The sequence below is a fragment of the Ammospiza nelsoni genome, chromosome 16 (assembly GCF_027579445.1).
Source record: "Ammospiza nelsoni isolate bAmmNel1 chromosome 16, bAmmNel1.pri, whole genome shotgun sequence".
NCBI classification, from domain to species: Eukaryota; Metazoa; Chordata; class Aves; order Passeriformes; family Passerellidae; genus Ammospiza; species Ammospiza nelsoni.
This window is the reverse complement of record NC_080648.1, coordinates 15,618,889-15,634,268: the sequence shown is the minus strand read 5'-3', so window position 1 is coordinate 15,634,268 and position 15,380 is coordinate 15,618,889. Positions and strand designations below refer to the sequence as shown.

At 41.2% G+C, this 15,380-nt stretch overlaps 1 protein-coding gene across 3 annotated transcripts; it reads right to left on the bottom strand.

Moving 5' to 3' along the window:
* Positions 1 to 1,103: 1,103 nt before the first annotated feature.
* On the bottom strand, positions 1,104 to 13,742 carry UBLCP1 (ubiquitin like domain containing CTD phosphatase 1). 3 transcript variants are annotated; one of them, XM_059483780.1, is made up of 11 exons: positions 13,652 to 13,742; positions 11,179 to 11,372; positions 10,443 to 10,534; positions 9,949 to 10,034; positions 9,745 to 9,860; positions 8,562 to 8,660; positions 7,622 to 7,659; positions 5,418 to 5,516; positions 4,870 to 4,986; positions 3,436 to 3,563; positions 1,104 to 2,125 (listed from the first exon to the last, which is right to left on the bottom strand). In XM_059483780.1, exons 2-11 carry the CDS (start codon positions 11,330 to 11,332, stop codon positions 2,098 to 2,100), a joined length of 957 nt encoding a protein of 318 aa, XP_059339763.1. In that variant the 5' UTR covers positions 11,333 to 11,372; positions 13,652 to 13,742; the 3' UTR covers positions 1,104 to 2,097. The 3 variants fall into 3 exon arrangements, with proteins under 3 accessions (XP_059339763.1, XP_059339764.1, XP_059339765.1); XM_059483781.1 differs by having other exon boundaries at positions 11,179 to 11,369; XM_059483782.1 differs by having other exon boundaries at positions 13,710 to 13,736.
* Between the last annotated feature and the right edge of the window lie 1,638 nt (positions 13,743 to 15,380).

The window sequence follows — 15,380 nt, the reverse complement described above, 5'->3', positions numbered from 1 at the left end:
TTTGTGCTTGCCTTATCCACAGCTTCACGATTTTAAAAATCTCAGCCAAGCAAATCCCAGCAGCATTTTTAGAAGATAACCAAATCAAACTGCAAGACTAGTCCCCAAACAGAAAATATAGTAAGGGGAAATATATTAGTCATAAAAGACATAACTTGTCAGCAAGAGCTCTGTGTTACAGTCACTTTGAGATCACACTTGCATGTTCCAGCTCAGCTTATAAAATATTTGAAAGATGAGTGCACATCACCTTCAGATCAGTGAATGCTCTAAAATTCTGGGACAAAACCCCCATGTTACTGAAATAAAATCAAGATTGATTTTTTTAAACTTTGCTTGTATAAAGCAAAAGAAATGAGTATTGCTCTTGCACTGTAACCTTCTGTTTGCAGGCCAACTTTGAGGAAAAAAATGCAGGCACATGTTTAAATACATTCCCTTGGTTTGGTTTTCTCTCTCTGCCCAGCACAGACTCCACAGATGATTTAATTGCAATGCCTTGACTTCTTTCCACTGTTGAAAGTCAAAGGAATTCCAGTGCACCATACCCCAGTCCCACATCCCAAGATCTCTGCTGCTGCAGCTTTTCCAGGCAAGGACCACTGGTGTAAGCTCAGGGATTCTCCCTGTGCTGTCTGTACAGGGCTCAGGCAGCTCCTTGATCAGAAATCAGCTCTAGGAGACAAATCTGCAGCTCTTCACCCTCCATCCTTACCTAAAGCACCACTTTTATGCACCAGGTTTCTGGTTTGCTCTGTCAAAGGCACCTGGGGCTGGCACTAAAGCACACAGAGCTCTGAACAAGGACCTGGATGTTTTCTGACAGGTCACTGAGCTGGAGCCTTGCGTGCTCAGCCCAGCAGCTCATCTGTGCCTGCTGTCCTGACAGCCTGACATGAGCTGTCAGGGCTCCTTTCCTGGCCAGCCTGGTGCTGCACCACGTCCCTAATCCACAGAGGTACAAACCAGGCTCTTATTCAACTCCTGATGCAAACCCAGAGTCTCTGAAATCCAAACAAATCCTCCAATCCCCCCCAAATTAATAATATTGATGGTTCCTCTGTTATGCAAGCTAAATCCTGAAGGCAGCACAGGACACAAAGTATGAAAAAGGTATTTATTATTTACACAACTGCTATAGTTCCTTAAGAACAATATATACCATTTTTTATTTGAAAGGGTCAGTCTTCTTTCAAATCCATGAACTGCATAATGCACAAGTGTTGGAAATGCCAAACAGCAGTCACATCACACTTCTATAGTGCAGGCATAAGCAGCGCAAGTAAATGATATTTTAAGAACAGTATGGCTGAATATTGTATTTAAACACAGTGTTTGCACTTTGACAAGATTTAGCTAGAAGAGAACAAGGGTTTTGTTCATGCTTTGTTAGGAATGTGACTTTCCCATCTGAGGTTTAAACCCTTTATCTGAGATATGGGGATTTTTCAGGCAGACTGCTTTTCACTGATCAAATAACAGTGGGTTTCTCTCCCCCAAACTTCAATCTTTTGTTTTCCAGTAAACACTGCTTTATAGTACAAGTTCACATACTGGGGTAAACTGGCCACACAGGTGGTACTTTCCCATCTTACTGTCTTGCACAGAGAAACACTGACATACTAATACATACCAAACTTAGACAACTTGTAATTTATAGACTTAAATACTGGAATGGGAGAGGGAGACTGTTTCTAAAGATGGAGGGAATAGAGGACTTATACAATTCATACACTGCCAAGGTTGGCTTTTTAATCAACATTTTTGGTCTAAATATTTTTTTTTTCTAGTCTCAGAATGGTTTTGGTCTTTGATGGTTATGGTTATACTTCAGCAGCAAAGGAGAGGAAAGTATTTTGAGAAGTAACACCAGAACTGAATGCAAGAAAAAGCAACTGACTTGTTTCTCCCACTTTGAGCTTATTGCTGTGATCTTTTAAAAAACCCACAACCAACCAGCTGGAAGACCAAGTTTAGCAGTCGTTCTGGCATTGGGTCCAGTGTCCAGCACTATTATACTCTAGCACAAAAGCAAGGAAAAGTCCAATGATCTTAGTGATGTTCCCTTCAATTCAGTGCCACACAGTTTTATTAGTGTTACTGTCCTTGCTTCTTTGAAAGATACCTGAAAGAAACAAAAGTAGAGTTTTTCACCAAGTGAGAGGTGGTCACAAATATAGCTGAGATCTTAAGATCAAAGTATGACTTTGCTTTCTTTTCTCACCAGCAATCCTCCTACCGATAACCAAAAATGAGAAATGCAATCAATCAATAGCACTTATGATTTTTATTTAATTTCAATTCCATGATAGGTTATCTTGCGGTAATTCAAAGTCATGTTCTAGTTAGACACTATCAGGCTTTTTAAACAAAAGGGAGGAAGGAAATGGAAACCTGTTTCATTCTAAGAGGATGGAAAATTACATCAGTTGGAGAAGTGGCTTTTACATCCATTAGTAATGGCACTCCTTCAAATAAATTCAGGACTTTAATGAACTGATGCAGCATAACCTGAAAGGAACAGCCCTCCAGCAGCTTCTCTGGAGAAGCTGAGTGACTCTGAACTGCTTTCTGTATTCTGATCTCACAGCTCTCTTGGCACCAGAGCTGGAGCAATCTGCCTCTGTGGTGTGAGAAAGGCTTTGCAAATACTCTAAGAGAAAGAATCCAACCAATTTCACTGACAGTGTGAAATATCCAGTGAATTTCACTGCTTTTAAGGTTTAACGTTTCACTTTCTGTTCTACTCAGAAAAGAAAAAATTGTATCAAGCCTGTAAGGCTCCATTTTTTAAACACCAAAGGAGTGATTTTCCAACAGTTTTTCTTCACATGCATTGAAGCCTCTGGCTGTTGCATAAAACAAAGAATAATTTTGCTGAAGCCCTTCAGTTAATCACTTTCTAGCAAGAATTAGGATGTTAACTGGTGCCCTGAGCACTTGGAAAACTCCAAGTTTGTTTTTGTTTGTAAGACAGTTACTTGGAGCTGATGAATCCTGCAATACCACTCAACCTGGATGTGCCTAAGAACTACACTAACACCACAAAGCTTTCAAGGAACTTCTAGAAAAGCTGCCCTAAAACAAACGATTTGGGATCTGAACCCACAGTCTAACTTTGCTGGGGTGGAAAGAAAGAGGTTTCCAGGGACCATGTTCCTTCAAAAATTCTTTTCCTTTCAGGATGCATAATTGGCAGTACTGAATACTGGAGAAGTAGGAAAACACAGATGCATTCTGTCAAAATCTTATCATTTTAGGGAAGCTATCCCAACACTACAGCCCTATTAAAATTCTCCTCAAACTAAAGGACCTTTATAACTGTAGGTTATAAAGTTCATCAGTTCCATTGTTTCTGGTCTTTGTAGAGATAACCTCAAGCAAAACACTGGGGTCAGGGACAAAAGGAAACAAGAATTTTGCCTTTTTTCTTACCTTTCCCAATGTTTGTGATTCAGCTCCAAAAAGTCATCTAGTTTTGCTATTTCTTTGAGGTATTGGGTGAGCTTTAGAAGCTCCTTGTCTTTATCCCGATTTAAATGTGCTTTCATAAAAGGCCTTATCTATAGAAAAGAGAGAAACTGGGTATAACCATTTGCTCACAGAAAGAAAAAATGCTTTAGATTCTCTATCATTTACCATCTGACTGAAATATATCTTCAGTACTATGACAAGTTATAACTTTTCACAGGTAAGAGGAAAAAACCTTTTCAAGCAGTGGGCAGATCCAATTTGTCCTGTTCATGCAAACTGGACTGAGGGGTTTTTACCTTGCACCAATCAGAAAAAAATTCTTTCCTCTTGCACTTCTTCAAGCCTCCCCCCCACAAGATAGACTGAAATGATCTGGAATGCCACATTTTCTAATTGATTTCACAGATTTTTGCAGGAGGGTTTTCAGCTCAGCATTGTGAGTTGTGTGGTATCATTGGAACCAGATGCTTTTTTTCAGCAAAAGCCTTTGACTAGAACCAGAGCTGTTGTGAAATGAGATATCAAAATCAAAGCTTGGAATACATTATACCTGGGCCTTGTTTTAGTGATTCAGTGCTCTTGTCTGCAACTGTTAACAAAACTTTGACAAGTATTTTTCCAATCTGAGCTAGAGGGACCTCTGGATAATCCCCTTCCAGCAAGATCTTTGCTATTCCTGATTCTCCTTCCAGTTAAGACAATCTTGTTAGATCTCATCAACTGCTCTCCTCCACATTGTGGATACTTTCAAAAAGATACCATCTTGAACTTCTGCATTTGAAAATATCTTTTTCTTTTTTAGAGAGATTTATGCAAGTTGTTTTACTGCTAACACTGCTCTACTATCAGATGTATGTAGAAATTTAAGCTCCACTCTTATTCAGAACCAGCAGTAATAAAAGAGCACACACTGGCTGACAGTTGTATAAAATGAAATATTTGCTGTTCTATAGTCAAAATGGCTCAAGGTACTAATTATTTCTCATATAGAATACTTGTGATTACCCTGTCATATTGTCATGAAGTGAAGCCATTTGTTATTTGACTTATTTTTGAATCTGACCACTCTGGAGATTAACATCACCTTTTCAATGGTGCCTGTCAGTAATGCCCAGCTTGATTACAGCTTGCAGGTATAACATAGGCAGAAATAAGAATTTCATTGATTTTGGTTATCTATTAATCACTTAGTAGTGACACAAGGTTTATTTAATACTGTTATTAGGGAAATAATAAGCCAGACAAATGGCACTGTGAATTAACAGGTTTAACAAAACATGCATCTTTGCTAGTTAAAAATAGTCTTTCTTTATGCTGCAGCAAAGAAGCAGGAGAAAGTAACACTTGAAGTATCAAGAAAAAGTAGCAGTAAATGAAAATTCCAGTTTCCATTACCTTGAGTCCATTCTGTGGGTTCATCAGGAAGTTTCGGCCAATATCATCAAACATAATAGTATTTTTTTTGCTGTAATATTCTGAAAACTTTCCCCAGATAACACCAAGAGGCTTCACCTGCAAACACAACACAACACAAGGTATCTGAGGTAAATCAGATCACGTGCAGGAGATGAAAATGCCATCTATAGGAACCTGAGTCCTAACTTGAATGAACACTTGTACTCTTTTGCTTTACCATTAGCAGGTAGTTGGCTTTAACAAAGGAAGATGTGAAATAATATAACATAAATACCCTCCACTAAGGAAAACCTTTCTTTTGGCACTAAGTTTTCTTGCAACAGTTAGCTGCTGTTTGATTTGAAAGCTGTGACATCTAAAGATACCATTCAAAACATTAATAGAGACTTCCAGTAGAAAAAAATCTGTGGTTCCAAGATTCTTGCAGTTTTATTGCATGAAAACTCCTGAACAACTTTTTTTGTTGAGTATTTTAAAGGGGTGTGATAAAATGCCAGAAAAAGATTAGGATAAAAATTGTTACTTACATCTATTAGTCCTCTCCGAGGAGTGTGCACTGTTATCATGGCAGCACTGTCCAGCATGAAAGTGATCTTGTAGTTTGCATTGGTACTCACCCCAAGCTCCTGCATCACAAAGATTTATGATTAAAGCTTCTAATTATGACAGTTTTACTGCTCAACAACTGGAACCACGATTATAGTACATTGTTTGTCACGGGGTGAGCTGAGGAGGTTTATCAGAGACACACTAAAAATAGATACCTGGGAAATTTGCATTTGTTACATAATGAGGATCATAAAAGTGCACACAGGGATTTATTTTTAGTGTTTAATATCAGGAACTTAACAGCTGATGCTGGCAGAAAATCAAAGCAACTTTGCAGAGAAGGCAAAATACAGAGAGGGTTTGCTCAAACCTTCATGCACAACCTCTCACAAGTTCTCCACACCTCAACTTAACTTTACAGGAATTATGTTCTGGCTGCTCTTTGTTCCTCTCAGTGATTTGCACAAATTACAGCCTAATCCAAGATGGAATACCCAGGAACATCTCAGTGTCACTGTTCCCTCCTGCATATGTCCAAGATAGCCAGTGTTAGCGTCAATTTGCACTTTTAAGATTTGGTAACTCCTGAAATACTGTAAGTAAAACAACCTTTTTAGAAATAAAAAACTTAAGACTAGATGAGGGAGCATCATTTCCATTTCAAATCCTTTCCAAAGCTGAAAAGTACCAGTAAAATCTGCTGACAAGGTACAACACAGATACTGCTGACAATGTCTGATGTGTGAAACAGCAGCAATATGCAAACCTGTGTAACAGGGAGAAAATACCCACTGCAGCAGCTCTTCTGCAACTATCCAGCCACACTTACCTGATTTGCTTTTATTTAAAAATGCAATCTTGCAAATGAAATGCTCTACCTCCCTGGGTCAGTATCCTGTTACACTGACAGAACCAGCTGTTCTAGAATGTTTGAATTTCAGGCATAAAAGGGTGGTAACAGAGATTAAATTTGCTTGTCTGATGCTCCCTTCTTTTAAATGCCGTTCCTGCTTTGTACTTTAAACCAGAAACTTTAACTTTCTATTGCTGAAATCACAGCTCCCTGACCAAGAGTGAAACTCTGGGAGGGGAGCACCCCTGGTGCCATCAGTTAAGGAGAAACAGAAAGTGGCATCTAGTGGCAGGAATCTCAATGGATCAGGGTCCAGGAGGAGGTTGGAAAAGCAACCTGGAAATGCAGAAAGGTGACCAGTGCTGGGGAAAGAACCCAGTTTTGAACAATGGTTTTCCACAAGATTGAGTCCTAGCACTACTGTGACAACACAGTACAAATATGTGACACAAGAATGCAATGCTTGCAAGGCTGAGCACTGATTTTACTTGCACCAACTCCACAGTTCTGACTAAAGAGTCTCATTTCTAAGAGGCATTTTTTATTAGAAAAGATAGTGGCAATTAATTATTTTGAGGAAGAGAACGCTGGAAAAATGTGTTTTGCTCTGTGAAAACCTGAAAAAATAGTTTGTAGTAAAAGCTTAAATTTGGAAAGGTTTTTCCTGGAATGGAAATAACTTTTGATTTATAAACATAAAAAACCCCTAACCCACCAACCAAACACACAGCAATTCTTAGTAAGCTCATTAGATTTACAGCTAAGCCTGACTGTAAATATGTTTACCATGAGGTCAGCTGTTCAAAACTGGCTTCCTGCCTGATTCCAGAAGGGAAGAAACCAGAAAGTGAAGGAGCTCTTATGGGATGTTTAATAAGGCAGAGGAAGCAACAGAACCCTCAGCTGTAAGAGGTAAAGATAAATATGAGAAGAGTTTCCTCTTGATAACCTACTCCAGCATGTCACATCTGTCTGTTCCTTTAAAAAAAATCACATTTAAAGACTGGAGCTCTATAATTAGAGGTAAGATGAAAGCAACTGTGCAGGGCTGCGTGACAAATCCAAGTTTCAGCTGGTACTGACTTCTGTTTAGTTCTGCTAAATTTAACACCTACTGCTGATAGTTTGTGTGGAATTCTAAAATTAGATTCAATCTAGTTTTGTGATAAAGATAATTTCAAGTGACTATGGAAATTGAAACAACTTAGGTTATGATTCATACAACCTTCTCTGTTTCTAACCTGCTCTACAATGCTGAGAATGAGCACAACTCAAGGGTGAAGGGTTACCCAGACCAGAAACAAATCAGATGTTTTCAGAGCAACTTACTTTCATTTTGGCTTCAATCCACTTCATATTAGTAGCAGCTGAAATAAAAGGGAGAAAACAGAAATAATGTTTTATCAAAATAAGTCATTGGCAGGCCAAAAAAAGAAATAAGCTAAGAACTTGTTCACTTGTCAAAGTTTTACACAAAATTTAATTTTAGAAAGATCCACTTTTGTTGCAGCTTTTAAAGTCTTAAAGAAAGTCTTTTATCAGGGAAGTCTATTTTTGTTTGGAAAAGCTTACTTTTCAAATGAACAACTACATGAAGCACTGCAAATATTTAAACCATTTTCTAGATCAGCTGTGACTGAACCACAGCCTGTAAGACCAGGGATAGACCTGGTTTGAGGAACCTCACTGCCTGTGCAGGATTTCCTCCTGGAAGCAATGTCAGGAATACATAAAATCTGGAAAGAACAAAGTATCAAACTGCCTGCTGATCTAAGAATATGGAGAAACATTGTTCAAGACTATGAAAATGGAATTTTGTAACACAATTTTAATATGGTTTGAACCCTGCACTGGCTAAAGTCTGCTCTCCAGCTGTTGGACAGGAATTGAACTAGAATGCAAAGGCAAAGGATCAATCAACCATCCCTGCAGACAGGAGAGTTGAGATTATTTGTAAAATCACTATCAGTATTCTAATGTTGATTCTACAGTTCTGTTTCTTTGTACAAAGTAACAGTCAGTAAAGTGATGCTGAGCTTTACTCTGTGACTAAACCCATTCTTGTGAGCAGTATGTGGGGCTTTTTCACATAAGAATTGGTATTTTTCTAAAGTATCTCTAAAAGTTGTGCAAATTACAGCCAAATGTTTCTGTATCATTTCAGATCTTGTGACTCACACTAAAAAGCAATATAAAAACCTCCCACCTGGAGTCTCTGCTCTGGATGACAATTTACAATAAATTCTTAGGCATAGAGTATAATACTTACACCAAATTACAATATCATAGTCCTCATATGCAGAAGTCAGGAATTCATGAAGGTACGGCCTCATCAGCTCTACCCCAGTTTCAGCACATGACCTGTGGTCTAAACAGAATATAAGAGATAAGCAATTCAATATTAAAGTATTAGTTATTAAAGTATTAGTTATTAAAGTCCAGTCTGATTTTCCTTTCTATCCAGAGACTCCAAGAGTTTCATGAGGGGAGCATTGAAGCATTTTAAGGTCATGAATGATTTGGTATCAAACTCCCATTCCCATTTTAAAGGTGGAAGGACAAAGCAGAGGGAATATTTATCTGTTGGTCTCACAGCGACTTGAGGGCTTAGCAATAATTAAATCAAGAGATCTCTGAGTATGAATCTCTTTGAAGAGTCAGGGTAAATCATCTGTGCTCTTAACAAATTAGTAACTGGCCAGATATGAAACAGATTCCTTCAAACCTAGTCCAGTTGATTGTGTGAACATATATCAAGCTCATTTCAGAGATGCAAACGTTCCTGCTTCAGTTCCAAAACTGCTGCAAAATCTGCCAGCAGAAGACCGCTCAATAAAAATTTTAAACTTAGAAATAGGCTGAATTTTGATGTCAGATTGGAAACAAATGTCATCAAAAAGGAAAGCTAAGGAAAAGGGAAGGTATTATTTATTGCTCACAGTCATGCTGCCATGGCACACCTAGAAACCAGAAAGTTAAGCCAGAAGGAAAATTCTGGCTTTCAAAAAAAAAAGAACCAGCTTGGCAGAATTTTCAAGAAAAGCGTGTTTTTGTGAATGTTTAGTAATGATATGTAAATAAAATTTGAAGCTGTTCTCCCACACCCCCTAGAAGTAGAATCAATCACGTACAGAATGAGATCATTATTTTACAGTATCTTGCCAAGTTACTGTGATGGTCAAGATACAAGTTATCAAGGGAAAGACTATCAGGACAGAAAACTAAATTGCTGCTTTTTTATGTCTTTTTGCAGCAATTAAATAGCTGCTGCACTAAAATCAACAACATGCAACGTTTTAAAATACTTTTAAAAATGTGAACAAAAGACCACAAAATCATACAAAGCAGAAGTTACATTGTATAACACAGCAAAGCAAAAATCAAGAAACCTGATCTGGCAAATAAATCAAGCTCTTAAACAAACAAAACACACAAATTGCATAAAAACTCACCAAACAGTGTATAATCAACATCTAGCACCAGCAGCTTTTTTCCTTCTCTAGGAGGATTCAGAATTTCCACTTTGTATTCTTTAACTCTACGGGAGATTTTTAGTAGATTTTCTTCCCTGATGTAACAGTGCAAAGAGTTACAGTTAATTAAAATGTACACTCTACAGTCAATAACAAACTGTTTTAACAGCTTGAACTCCTAACCTATTTTCTACTTCCACAACTTCCTCTTCAATATCAAAGTCATTGACCACATCATCGTTATCTGGAGGCGGCCCAAGAACATCTTCCTAGAGGAATAAAAATAATAAAAGATAACAAGGATCAGAGAGGGAAAATAACAATGGGTATCAAGTTTCTGTTACTGCACATTGCAGGGCAGGAATACCATTTAACCAAAGTGGTTTCATTTTACTAGTGGAAAAAATTACTAAAGTATATTGATGGTAGATTTAAAAAGTCAGTGAGTATCACAACTATAGGTTTGTACTTCAAGTGCAGAACACCACAGGAGTTTCATGAGTACACTGCTCTGAGAGTTCTGCAGCAAAGTTTACTTTACATAAAAAAATGCCAACAGAAATCTATTGTACTATCTTTTTTAAAATGATGACTAGAATAGTCAAAATTTAAAATCACAATTAGGAGACACGAAGCATTTTTTCCTGTTTAAGCTAATAAACAAGCAAATTATTTACCAAACTCTCTTCACGAGTGCCCATCATCATTATCTTAGTATTTGGTTTCAACTTGAGGGCTCCAAGCTTAACATCATCATCTGCAGGTTTGCCTGTAATGCAGATTTTTTTTTAATTGAGGGAAAGATTTCAGAAAAATGTCAATATATTCCACGTGTAATTGAAATAAGCTCCCTGTGAAATACCAGCTATGCCAAGCTGTGTTATCATAATCTTCCACTTGCAGTGTCTTGGTTTTGGCTGGGATTGAGTGGATTTTCTTCTTGGTAACTGCTGCAGTGCTGTGTTTTGGGTTTGATTTGAGAATAATGAGGGACTGGATAGGCATTGGTCAGTGGGTGGTGAGCAGCTGCATTGTGGCACTGGTTTCTCTTGGGTTTTATGCCTCTTTCTCCTCTTTTCATTACTATTATTATAATAATTAGTATTATATAATATTTTATTATCTTTCAATCACTGAACTCTTCTTATCTCAACCCATGAGGTTTACTTTTTTCCCCCCAATTCTCCTCCCCCCTAAGACAGGGCAGTGTGAACCACTAAAAAATGACCAGATAGATGTATTAATAATAAACAACATCCAGTGATGTAGGAAGTGTCTGTATTCATGTTCATTCCAGAGCTACAACTGGGAAGTGGATGCTCTGTTAGTGCACAGATCCTGCCTAGCATTAGGGGATGTTTGTCCTTAAACACCTCAGGCACATCCCCAAGAGCAGAAAATAAGGAGAGTTACCCTTCATTTTAAGCCCCAGCAGTTTCTGACGCTCTGGTAACACTCCAGTGAGGCCCTTCAGGGACTGTTTCAGGTCCAACACTGTGTCTTCTTCTGACAGAGAGGTTATTGTGTACTCCTGTCCACCCCATTTTATTATGAGAGAGAGAGACATCCTTGAAGCATATGTTCAGTGTTACTGCCTGAAAAATCTGCTGCAGGAGGGAAACACAAAGATCATGTAAGGAAGAAAGAGGAGAACCACTCTTTCCACAAGACAAACCACAACATCTACTCAAAGCATTCTTGATTCTTTATTATATTGGACATCAAAGAGCTGTTTGATGATAAATGTGTTGAGAAAGTGCTGAAACAAAGGGAGAAAGAACAGTGTTAAAACTGGGGCTCTGAGTTCCACTTTGATGTTTTTAGCAATGTCACATTCACATCTGCTGGGTGCTCTGTGCAGGTACAGCCTGTGCACTGCACACTCGAGCACAGCACTGCAGCACCACAAAAGCCATTGCAAAGCTCAGAAATGTCCTCTGCAACACTTATGCAACCAAACCAGCCATGGGTGCCTTTCCAGATGTAATAACACCACAGCAAATATGAAATCCCTAGCATATATAAGCCCATAAAAATAGTTCTGAGCCCAACAGTCCATTTTTGGCACTGGATTTCTCTAATCCCTTCCACTGTGCAATACCTGCAGTAATGCACACCCCAGGTTACATCTCACTGTAGCAATATCAAAGCAGGAATTTGAAAACAAAGCCAAAACACACACCCACACAATGCAATTACAACCAGAGAACTGCACTTTCATTGCAGTGCTGACAAAATAACCATAATTATACTATCTTTAATTTACACAGCATCGTTTATACAAATTGTATTTAACAGTTTATCCCTACATTAAACACAGCAGAAAAACAAGATTTTTTAGCTTAATGCAAAAGGAAAAACATGTTTTTCTCTGTTAGGGCTTAGAAATAGAATCAAGGAGCTAGAAAGGTATGAAGAGGCTGCTACAGACAGTCAGGAGATGCAGAGAAGGCCTCTGCACCACTGATGGTGAAACTGTCCTCAAATGACTGATATTTAAAAAGAGAGCAGATCTGTAAAAAATCTTGGGTTGTCAACCTTCAAGAAATGCAGGTCTGGCAATTCTAAAAAATCTCACAAGCCAAAACTCTGATCCTTCTTCCTCTCTGGCTTTGTATTCTCAGAGATTACCCAAATTCAGAAAAAAATCTTTCTCTTTTACACAGGAAAGGCTGTAGGGGACAAACCTGTAAGTGCTCAGGCATAGCCACCAAGCTCAGAGCAGATGAGAATTAGTCTAGGTATAACCTCCTTGCTAAGGACACTACAAACCTCACCTCCATTCTATTGCCTCTAAGAGTCCTGAAAACAAATTGAAGAGAAAAACTTGTATCATTGGAAAAGGAATTTATTTTTTTCCCCAAAATTGTCAAATCAGACTGGGACCTGGCATGACACAGTGAAAAAGACTCATGAAAAAGGGGTCCTGGAAGCACTAAGAAATTCTACTGAGGCTAAGGCTGTATGGTGTTGGTACACAGTGTTATTATCATGAATTATTCCTGTCCATAAACCTTACACTGTGTCAGAAAGGAGAGTTTATTCTGTCTTTCCTTACCTGTACCATGCAGCTCAAATCATTCTGCAAGGACATGCACAGGGCAAGAACTGTCAGAAAACTTCTGCAGTCTCTGTCCAGCGCTAAATTGAAAAGATCATCCCTGCAAAGCTGAGCACCTGACCAACCCTCAATCCTTACAGATCTACAGCTCTGTCACACAAATGCTATAGGAAACAAGACACTTTTATTCCCTGCCAAAAACACTCAGGGATCCGAATCAAGGAAAATGGGAAAATGGCTTGGGAGCAGAAAAAGACAGGGATTTCCAAGGGTTCCACCATCGGGGCTGGGTGCTGTGTTGAACTGAATGTTTAGAATTGAAGCTAATTTTGCTTCCTGTGGTTAATTTCATCTTCAAAGCCTTTACAAGACCCTTGGGCCACCAAGACCCAATGGGCTGGAAAGCCACGGGTCAGAGAAAGCATTGGAGTTCTGCTGTTAAATTGCAGCACTACAGCCCTTTCCTGGGACTATTCCGAACACAGACACCCCCATCTCGGAGTTCCGCTAAGCACCACGAACCCGAACTCCCTAAACCACCTCGGGTGCCCGCCGAGCGCTCGGGCCGCTCTTCCCACAGCACCGTGACAGGTGCGGGACGGGGATCGGGGCCGGCAGCCGCTCGGTGCCAGCGGGGCTCCCCTGCCCCGCCGAGGCTGCCCCGGCAGCGGCGCGGCCCGGCCGGGAGCGCCCGCTCGGGGCTGCGGCAGCCGCGGGGCTGCGGAGCCGCTCCCGCCCCGCGGGGGCACCGGCCCGGCCGCGACACCCGTCCGCCCCCGGCCCCCCGGCCCGGCCCGGCCTCCCCCCGGCCCCCGGCGCACCCACCGGGCTGTGCGGGGCCGCCGATCCGCCCCCGCCCTGGCAGCGCGGAGCGGGCGCTCACCCCGGCTGCGGGACCGGCTCCGTCCCGGCTCCGTCCCGGCTCCGCCGCGCAGGAAGCGGAACTGGCGCGCGGCGGAAGCGGGAGGAGCCCGGATGTGCGCGGGGCCCGCCCGGGGGAACCGCCGGCCCCGAGCGGGTCCGGGCAGCGCCGGCCGAGGGCGGGGGCGCTGCGGGTCGGGCCCCGGGCGAGGGCAGGCCGTGCTCCGGGGCCCGGGCAGGGGAACAGGAGCTCCGCGGGGCTGCTCCGGCCGGGACACGCAGCAGACCGGCGGGGAACGCCGCGGCACCGCAGAGCCCTCGCCCCCTCAGCGCCTCCTGTCTCCGGGGAGGCTGGAGAGGCGGCTAGCACGGGCAGCTGCTGGCGTGAGTGCCAGCTGTGAAGGAGTTTATTGTCTGTTTCCTTTTGTTTATTCATATTGTTCTGTGCCCTGGGATGTGAGACCCTGCAGAGCTGCCTCCAGTTCTGAGCTGCTGGAGCGAGTGCAGAGAAGGCACCAGGATGATAACAGGGATGGCTCAAGAGCAGCTCTGCTGGGAGGAGAGTTGGGATTGTTCAGCCTAGAAAAGGGAAGGTTTCAGGGACACCTGATTGCAGCCTTCCAGTACCTGAAGGGAGATGACAGGAGAACTGGAGAGAGACTCTATGGTGTCCTGGAGTGATAGGACAAGGGGGAATTGGTTTCAGACTGAAAGAGACTGGGTTTAGATTGGATACTAGCAAGAAGTTCTTTCCTGTGAAGGTGGTGAGGCCCTGGAACAGGTTTTCCAGAGAAGCTGTGTCTGTCCCATCCCTGGGAGTGTCCAGGGCCAGGCTGGATGGAGCTCTGAGCAGCCTGGTCCAGACAAAGGTGTCTTCCCACATCTGGGGGTTTGGAAGGAAATGACTCTTAAGGTCCCTTCCAAGCCAAACCATTCTGTGACTCAAAGCTCTCTTTGCTACTAAAGCTGATTCTTTACAGGCACATTTGGTGTCTGTTGACACTTCTTGACTCCTGTTGGGGTTCTTTGGAATTGCCTTCAGCTGCAGTGGTTCTGTGCTTAGGCAACAGATGTAGAAGAAAAAAAGAGGCTTTGCCCCAAAGTGACCTTTTTCACTCAGCGGTTCTGCTTTGCAGAAATAGTTTAAAGGGAAGAACATTAAGTGTGGTAAAGTGTGGTTTCTTATGTGAAATCACGTGGAGGTGACAGAGACTGGTTTAGCTTAGTGTCAGTAGAGGTGGTGTTAAATTTGAGGAAGGAAGTGAAGCTTTCAGCCTTCAGTTACCTTATGTCTTGCAGTGTTGAGAGGTTAGATATTTTTTCCTGTTTAACTTGCTAATAAGTAGGGAAAGGAACAGAAGAGCAGAGGTAAACAACTATACACTGAGTAGAAGTTTCTTCAGAGTGGCTGCTGGAGCTTGCAAGAGCCATTCCTGCTGTCAGGGAATCTCAGTGGAGAAGGGCAGTATAAGCAAAAACTGTGTAGAAGCCTGATCTCTTTCCTGAGAGGACATTAATTTAATGTATTTCTTGCTTGCATATGTACTTTCAGTTTGTTCTATATTCAAGTTTTAGTGTAAGAGCACCACTTTGGTTTCTAGAAGAGTGGTACAAATGGGAAACCATTGTAATGACTGTTCTTGTCAAGTTTTGTTTCTGACTGCACCTAAATTCACATAAAACCAGTCACTCT